At 40.7% G+C, this 9,873-nt stretch overlaps 1 protein-coding gene across 2 annotated transcripts in view; it reads left to right on the plus strand.

Annotated features, from left to right (window-relative positions):
* LOC123764153 (putative odorant-binding protein A5) overlaps positions 1–5,058 on the plus strand; it is a 49,858-nt gene extending 44,800 nt beyond the window's left edge. Inside the window, exons 4-6 of one of the 2 annotated variants that reach the window (XM_045751706.2) lie at positions 2,388–2,480; positions 4,115–4,163; positions 4,448–5,058. In XM_045751706.2, coding sequence (XP_045607662.1) covers positions 2,388–2,480; positions 4,115–4,163; positions 4,448–4,653 — 348 coding nt within the window. In that variant the 3' untranslated portion in view covers positions 4,654–5,058. The remainder of the gene's footprint in view (positions 1–2,387; positions 2,481–4,114; positions 4,164–4,447) is intronic. The other variant, XM_069329670.1, reaches the window with a different exon arrangement.
* The last annotated feature ends 4,815 nt before the right edge of the window (positions 5,059–9,873 follow it).

Consider the following 9,873-nt stretch of genomic DNA (forward strand, 5'->3'; position numbering starts at 1 on the left):
GGGACAAGAAACCGGAGCTGCAGTTAAAGCAGGAAACTGTAAATAGTTGGAGACTGAAATGGGTGTTCAACTTTACAGAGATGCTAGCCATTCAAAAGGCTTTGGAACATGCTCTTGCTGAAGTCCGACAACATGTTATCATACATACAGATTCAAGAACCGCCATTGAAACCTTGCAACAAGAACACATATGTGATAACATCCATCTGATCACAAATGTTATATCATTAATGCAAACACTCAAATGACAAGGACGTCGGGTACTTATCAACTGGGTGCCAAGTCATGTGGGAATAATAGGAAATGACATTGCAGACGAAGCTGCAAAACTTGCAACTAAGAGAAGAAATGGAGACATTTACATACCACAGAGTCTATCACAGATTAAGAAAGTAATTAAAAACAGACCAATGCAGAAGATGTACAGTGACCACAACACAGCAGTTGCAACATCAGGATCTGCAGGTTGTTACAAGTACTCGACCAACTACGAACCACTTAGTTTGATGAAAGGGAGTGGTAGAGCAACAGAAGTACACTTACATCGCATCAGGCTTGGATACACATGTGCATGGGAAATAGGCTTACAGGTTCCGGAAGATGAGAGGAAATGTCAACACTGTGGAGAAATGCCCGACAGACCACTGGAACATTATCTGACACAGTGCACAGTTACAAACCCATTAAGATTTCAACTTAGATTCAACAGAGCAGAAGTTGTTAAACACATACGGCAAAATCTTACTGAAGCGACCATACGAATCATAAATACTCATACTCCGCCAAAGTAAAACAGAAACAAGCAACACTTAATGGGCCAGACAGAGGCTTAGGGCCCGATCTGGAATATCCCTGGAAAAAAAAAAGAGCGCCAGCGGGATGATGGGCAATTAGCTTCGGCTACCATCATCTTAGTCCGGTCGTTATGGTCGAGCGGTTAAAGTGTCCTGTACACCAGTTGCATAGTGCTACTGGCAGTATGGGTTCGAGTCACTTTTAGGGTGTGAGTTTTCAGTTGCATATATATATATATATATATATATATATATATATATATATATATATATATATATATATATATATATATATATATATATATATATATATATTTAATATATATATATATATATATATATATATATATATATATATATATATATATATATATATTTAATATATATATATATATATATATATATATATATATATATATATATATATATATATATATAATGTGGTGTGTATGAGTGAAGACATGTATATATACCAAGTTTCAGATATGGTGGTATTTCTTGTAATGTAGAGTGGTGTGAAGTTTGAGTGTTTGGGAGGTGGGGCGGAGCGTGTGCGTGAAGGCAAGTCACGCTATCCCCTCACCTGCACCGCCCTCCTGCCTCCCCCTTCTTCCTGCGTCCGAGGCAGCCATGGCTCCCTCACCTTTAAGGCGGTTGACTCCATCCCTTGTTATGTTAAAGGGTCACCACAGCAAGACAAACAGGCGGACGGACAATGTGCCATAGTGTATCACTTGTGGCAAGTGTCGCATCCCAGAACAACCAACACCTTCGCATGATGCTAAAAGGCCGCGTCATAACCTTGCTGCAAAATGCCACAAGCAAATATCTGGTGCATCTATAATGTTTGAGATGACTGAGAGCTGCGAGGCATCTCATTATAGTTTGCAGACTTCTATCTTGCTATTAGTTAGATGTGTGTTCTCATACATCCCGGCTCGGTACCTACTTATCCCCTTGACTTGTGTCGTATTGAGTGTGGAGCTTTAATCTTACTATTTGCTTGGCGCCCAGGAATAAGAAATTGTCTTCAGTGATGGGAGTCGGCGATTTAAAACGATATACTGAAGATGAAAGACAGGATGACAGTGAGGAGAGTATAAACTGGTGGAGTTGGAATGAGAAACTGTGAGGTGAGGTTAAGGACAGCATTTTAGAATAAGGATATAATGCAAAACTAAAGAGTGAGATCCTTTAGAAAAGGAACAACATAAATAGTGGCTAAGAATGATATATGGACAGAATCGAGAAGTAGACAGTGAATAGCAACAAATGTCGAAATGGCTCGGTTGAAATTAACAGTTTGTAGGCGTAATCACATTGAATGTGGTATTCCTTTCTGGTACTAAATAATACCTCCACTGTGTTTGTGCCGTATAGTCGTGTTGAATTCTTGTGTTAAACTTTACAATGGCCATCCAGTCCGCTTCTAGAGATAAGGAAGAGGGAGGGAGGGGGGGTGGCGTGATCATGTATGAAGTGGGCACCAGGGTCTCGGTTCAGTCATGTAGGCCTATGGCATGTAGACCGACTTTTTTTTATCTTGTAGTGGTAACCTCTTGCTATATTAATGTTGTGTGTGATATCTTGCAGGAGAAGAACTACGTGGTGATGATGGTCGACCCTGATGCCAAGGGGCTGCAGGGCGACAATGTTTTTATCCACTGGATGCGATGGGGGATCAAGGTAACTTAACATTATCTCTTTTATAAGGTCTGGCCCGGGTTTTGTGGTAGGTTGATGGGTTGTTGTGGTGAGATGACTGGTTGTTTTGGTGGGGTGATAATGGGTTGATGGGGGTGATAAGGGTTGTTGTGGGGGGTGATAAGGGTTATTGTGGTAGGGTGACGGGTTTTTGTGGTGGGGATGATAAGATGGGTTGATTGGTTACTGTGGTGGGGTAACAAGGGTTGTTTGGGGTTGTTGAAATGGGTGACAAGGGTTGTTGTGGTGGGGTTACAAGAGTTGCTGTGGTGGGCTGATGGGTTGGGGTGGGTTGAAGGGTTGTTATGGTGGGCTGTTTTAGTAGGTTGTGGATTGATAGGTTGCTGTGGTGGGTTGATGAGTTGTGGTAGGGGTAACTATGAAGGTTAACATCTGTATTAGCAGTGATGTATAATGTATAGCCAAGCAGCTGTCTTATGGAGCCGAAACAAGAAGGGGTTGGTGGTTGTTCTATAATATGTGGTGAAGCGCATATATCAAGACTGTTGTGAAGCATCTGTAGTGCTCTCTAACTAAGCACCAAGGGCTTACCAGAAAGAAAACTTTTTCTCTTAGATCTTGCTACCCTATAACTAGTGAGTGGTAGAGAGATCTTGCTTCCCCCATAACTAGTGAGTGGTAGAGAGATCTTGCTTCCCCCATAACTAGTGAGTGGTAGAGAGATCTTGCTTCCCCCATAACTAGTGAGTGGTAGAGAGATCTTGCTTCCCCCATAACTAGTGAGTGGTAGAGAGATCTTGCTTCCCCCATAACTAGTGAGTGGTAGAGAGATCTTGCTTCCCCCATAACTAGTGAGTGGTAGAGAGATCTTGCTTCCCCCATAACTAGTGAGTGGTAGAGAGATCTTGCTTCCCCCATAACTAGTGAGTGGTAGAGAGATCTTGCTTCCCCCATAACTAGTGAGTGGTAGAGATGTTGTGTGGTTTAAGGGAAGTGGCCGCCATCCTGTAACACAGTCAGCTATGTCCTCATCTTACAACCAACAGACCCAGGTTCAATCCCTGGGCGGGCCAGAAACGGTTGGGCACATGTCACTTGACCTGAAGTCTCCGTTCACTTAGCCGTAAGATAGATACCTGGGAGTGTGGTAATGGTTGAGTGAAGCATCCTGGGGGAATAAGGTCAGTAATTGGCCACGCTGGAGCTCGGTGAGTGTAAGTACAAGTTTCGTGTCCGGGTGTGATTATTAATACTTCCTGGAGAAACGTATATCAGGTATGTACTCTGCTGTTTACATGAGTAAGTAAGGGCTCACATTATCAATAATGCTAGAATTGATTGTAAAAGTAATAAAGCATCTGATGATGTTTTAGAACTACAGTATGTCTAAAAGGAAAACATTTCCTCCTAAACACTGTTTTAAAAGGGATTGTTTTCATATTATTGCACGTGACTGAAATTTATGGTGAACTTTATTAGACTATTTAATTTATAATATTTGTAGCCACGATTTATTCATGTGTTGTCATCGTTCAAGCATTTATTTAAAGCCATAATTAATAATTAAAAAATATATATATATAACATTATTTTACGTGACTAATCAGTGAAAACTAATTTGTTAAGATAATTAATTATGTATGTGTATCAAACAGGGAGTTGATATTGTGCTGGGGATGCAGGTCTCAGGGAAGGAGAACGCGAGTAAGTTGTCAACAGCCAGTAGGCATAGTAACTCTGCCGTGTCAACATACCACTCACAACAACCTTTTCTATTTCCCCCCCTAATTTTTTGAAACACATTTGAAATTCCTGAAAGTAAAAAAAAAAAAATAAGACAATCCTTGTACTCTTCAAAATTAATTTGTTCTAGACATTTATCAACTGTATTTCATTACAATAGATGCCAGAGAATCAGCGTAAAAGCATTAGTCTCTTAACTCTTACTCTGATGACATTTCATGTGGTGGTTCTGTGACTTTTCCCAGAGTACATTCCGCCGAACCCCAAACCCGGAGCTAAGGCCCACCGCTACTCCATCTACCTCTATGAAGAGAGCCTCAGTCCCAACCCAGAGTTCCAGCCCCTTCCTAGGGAGATCAAAAAAAGGAAGGAGTTTGACATAATGAAATACACTAAGGACTTTAAATTTTGCGGACCGCTCGCACACAACATATTCTACGCTAACCTTTAAGAGAAGCTTGTGCACCATACAACTCTGTACTGAGTCTAGTTGTGATTTAGTTTCACTTTATTTTCCAGAAGGAAAGACATCCTGCTGATGAGAAAATACGGCTTTAATATTGGAAAACTAATATATTTTGACATTTAAGAGCTTTTCTTTATTTCCTGGTCAATAATTTATCTTCACATTCACTAATATGTTAAATAGTAAGCCAATCTTATGGTGACTTAATCTGTCAATAACGTGTACATATCAGATATTTGTTTATTGTGCGGGTGTTGTGTTGCTCGTAGATACATCGCTTTTCTTTACACACATGTTTCAACCTTAATAGGCATTATGTCTCAATGAAATGTTATGGATTTTTCTTATGTTGGATATTACGGTGCATTCAATAAAATTGTTAAATTAAAACTTTGTTTTTCTGTATGTGCTAATTTACTAATATTTCATGCTAATGTTTGTGAATGCATTGTCGGAAAACCCGACACCATTTACTAATATTAAATAAAACATGCAGCTAATATTCCTGCTGTTGTATAAATAAATTTACTCAGAAGACGTGGCCCAGTGGAATTTTCCTCTCATAGAAAAGAGATATCATTGCCACATAGCGCTATTAATTCACCAGCTATTCTGTTGGGAATTATTCTTAATACAGTAGTCTTTGGACTTTTAACATCATAAAACATCTCATTTGAATTAACTTAATTATTAGTACCAAAATAGAGTAAATGTGATCTTTCTACCACTTATTGAGATCTGGACAAAGAGAGGATGGTAGCCGAGGCTAATATGCCTGGAGGCCGTTCAGGCATGTTCACATTTGTGTTCCTCACGTGTGCCCCAAAGAATGAAGTGATTTGATACAATACCATGCCCAAGATTACCATCAGAGTGCCAGCGGGGGCATGGGGAATTAGCCTCTGCTACCATCCTCTTTTGTCCGGTCATGTTGGTCGAGTGGTTAAGGTGTCCTGTACGCCAGATGCAGAGTGCTCCTGGCAGTATGGGTTCGAGTCACTTATGGGGTGGGAGTTTTCTGTTGCATATATGCCTGGAGACCGTTCAGGCTTGTTCGTGTATATATATATATATATATATATATATATATATATATATATATATATATATATATATATATATATATATATATATATATATATATATATATATATATATATATGTGTGTGTGTGTATTAATTTTAAGTGCTAACCTCTAGAAGATGTTGGATTACAGCCTAGTGATTGCAGAATTTTACCCTAGGCTACTCCATCAGTACTTGCTCACAATTTATGAACCAGTAATATCCAATTAACAAGTCACTATGACTAATCCTCAGAAAACAAAACGTGCTTTAGCAGCACGTAAAGGTCAACTGACAAGAGATCTCAGCCAATATGAAAAGTTGTTATATGAGCCTATAATTAATTATCGTCGGTTGAAAATCCCACTATTACAGATTCAAACCCAATTGGATCTATTGAAAATAAATAGGAAATCTTACCAAAATCAGGTCCACGATGACGACATAGTAGTTGAAGATGTAGAACCATTCCTGTCCTAGCACAATATGAAGAAGAAACTCAAGCCCGGTTGGAGCACTTACACAGAATGATTGTGTCAGAGCAAGCAGCCAATACATCAATTAAAGTAGATAATATTATGGATGACCTGCCTCTTTTTGAGAATAAATGTTAAGGCAGATTAGATCATTTCATCGAACTAATCAACGAGGATAAAGCTTCACCCACTACGGCATCACCCAGTATTATACCACCAGAAATTAAACAGTTCTGACAATTTATCCAGTCTCTGTGGATTCTGAAAACCCAATACCTGAGGCTACTAAGTTAATATGCCTCCAAACTGAAATTAAAGGTGAAGCTGAACCAGAAGTAAAAAATGTAAATCAAAATAATGACAACAATAATTTCTCAGTCCAGCTTCCTAGGGATAATGCTGGTAATGAGAAAACTGTCATACTTCAAGTACTTCAATTGCTGGACTTACCTCAACCTGATCAGACTGCTGACTAATTACAATCCTTTGACATTGAGTTTGAGTCACTGCTAAGAACATTCATTCTTAAGGTTGATATAACCACTAGTGAATGGATGACCAAAGTAGTCCTTCAACTAAAATTGTCCAGCGACATACTAGATGAATTATACACACATCAACATAACACCATCCTGACAGTACAGGACATCACTGATGATTTGCGTTCTATCATAGGCAAACGATGTGCAAATGAGGAAGTTAATGCCTCTTGCGAGCTTTCAGAAATAGAAAATAAGAGGAAATTACAACTACCCCAAATATACATCAACCTATTATTTTCACACCAAGTTAGAGAAAATCTGGCACTTCTGCAGCGGAATCCTCCAAGCCTACTGTTACTTATTCACCCTAACCGGTAACTTCCAAGCGTGCAGTAGGCTGGGGAACATGTATGTTCTGCAAAATGAAACATTCACCATACCGTTGTGCCAATTATCCAGACAGAGACACTCGTATTAAGCGTCTCCAGAAATTGGGGTAGAAGAGGAAGAGGTAAGCACCATGCAGTACTGCAAACATACAAAATTAACGTATCCCAAACCCAAGGTGGAAGATAGCATTCCCATCACATGCAAGGTGCACCAAACAGTTAGTGTCCAATCGGCAGAGTCCAAAGGGAATACGACTTTGCCTACTGACAAAATTACCATCCAGAATAAGAGGACCAAGGTCCATACCCCATGGGTTGTTTGACCAAGGTTCCCAGAGAACATATGTCACTGAAAAGTTGGCAGATGAACTACAATTAAGGCCTGTAACCCAGATGACATTCAATATCTCAGGGTTCCTAGCAGATACAGGACCTCAAGTCTACCAGGTGGTACAACCATCAGTACGATTAGGCAGCTACGTCTGTCAAGTACAAGCCATTGTGGTGGACAAAATTCCAGCCGACGTACAAGTGCAAGGTCTGGGAGGTACTGCCAAATTCCTGAGAAATAGAGAAATAAAATTGGCAGATAATATTAAGTCTGATCACCTCACCGACTTCGGAATCCTTGTAGGTACAGACAACTACCATTGATTCATCGGTAGCCGTACTAAATTTCAGGGTATAACCATGGTAAATTATGCAGGAGGTAAATTACTCTCAGGCCCAGTATTAAGCCTGAGGAGACCTATGCATACAGATAAACAATACCAGTAGAAATCTAAATTTGTCAGCTGATTGTACAACTCCAGTAGCATTATACTAAGGAGATTACAGCTGACTATAACAACAGAGGTTGATCTTAATATCATCATTTAAAGCTGAAGATCAATTTATGAGGCCTCAGTGGCAAATCAGTGAACGTCTCATACGATCGCTAGGCACACGATCGATCAATTATAAACAATGTAATTCACCTACAAGTGAAACTATAGCTAGTGCCTTTCGTGATCATATAATTTGCAGGTATGGTCCACCCAGAGTTATACTCTCTGACAACGGCCCGGAATTCAACAATTCTGTTCTGGAACAACTGGCTACATTGTACAACATCAAAAAGTGTAATATAATGCCTTATCAACAAGCTAGCAATGGCCTTGCTGAAAGAACTAACAAGAAGGTCCTTGACACACTCAGAGTGACAGTCAATCAGGACAGTCACAAATGGGATGATCTTATGCCAATCGTCCAATGTTCGATAAACTCCTCTGTCAACTCCTCCATAGGAGACACCTCACTTTGTGCTATTTGGGACAGACATGAGATTTCCTAATGCCATCATCTCCGCGCCGCCCGCGCCACTCTACAACTATGAGGACTATGTTAAGGTCAAACGGAGAGACACTCGACTGGTGTTCCAGAGGATCAAGGAACATCTCTCTAAAGCTACTGCCGATTTCACGCGGTTACAAAACTCTCATGCTAAACCTACGAGGATAGGACCTGGATCTTTAGTAATGATCCTCAACCAGCGACGAGATGGTCCCATGTACAAACTGACTGAGAAGTTTCTTGGTCCTTACAGAGTTCTTGAGCATATCACAGGTAATAAGTACAAGCTGGAAAACCTAGCCACTGGAGAACAAGTACATGAGCATCTCAACCACATGAAATTAGCCCGTCTGACTGTTGACGATGACACCCCGACTCCTGTCCCTGACAACGCACCGTGTGACCCTACCACTGTGACACCCACTTCGGTCTCAGACACGCCCAGCGATACTACCCCACCACGTACTCACACATACAATCTTCTGTACAGACCTGTTATTTCGACAGTACACTACCAACAGTCTGATGATTCATCTTCGTGTGACTTTGGTGTTCCAGTCTGTAAGGGACAATGGATGCGTTCTATCTGCTCCCCTCTCCCTGCCTGTTCATACATGGCAGAGGGAGACTACGTTCGTGATGGATTAGCACCTGAGAATTCATAGTTTTATGACTAGTTTAAGAGTGATTACAACAATCGTTCCGCAACCCTCGGTTCAATGTATATAGACCCTTCCACCTCAGGTATCTTTATTCGTAGTTTATTGATCTTGTCGTGTCTCTATACACTATGTAGGTCCTCGTGTTCCTGCCACGTTCATGCTCTCCATATTTTAGTGGAAATGTCGCTTATTCTATGTATTGCCATGTAATATATTGTGCCTACGTTAGTGTCTGTCGTTTATAATCTACTTAACAGGTAACACTGTGGCTGAGCATCATGAATTCTTACGCGCAACTTCTGGTCCGCTGACTCTACCGCTACCGCCTCTACCTGCAGCCGGACCTCCTGCCTCCAGTTCGCGCAGACATTTAGCTAGTTAGTCATGATGCTCCATGGATAGCTTAGTTTAAGGATTATATTTAAGCATTGTACTCATTATTGTACTCATTATTCATGCATGTCCGAGACGGTGTTGGACGTCTCAAAACTTGTTGTTTACGGCCACTATAGGTAAATCACTGTATATAATGTTAGTTAGGTACACGCCCAAGGGTTTTCAAATTTTTCAAGCAGATCGCCGAGGACGCCGATGATAGCGTGCCGAGCGGTGTTGGACGCCAGTTAGGCGCCATACACATAGGGTGACCTAATACCTTCTTAAGCTAAACAACTTAATGTATCAACTACGTCGTCAGCAGATTTGAATGCAATCTACTCTGCTGCAGACCTCAGACCTCAGACAGAGCCCGGGCATCAGAGCGTCTACACGCGCTCCCCTTACACACGCTAGCTAGCTCC

The sequence above is a fragment of the Procambarus clarkii genome, chromosome 23 (genome assembly GCF_040958095.1).
Source record: "Procambarus clarkii isolate CNS0578487 chromosome 23, FALCON_Pclarkii_2.0, whole genome shotgun sequence".
NCBI classification, from domain to species: Eukaryota; Metazoa; Arthropoda; class Malacostraca; order Decapoda; family Cambaridae; genus Procambarus; species Procambarus clarkii.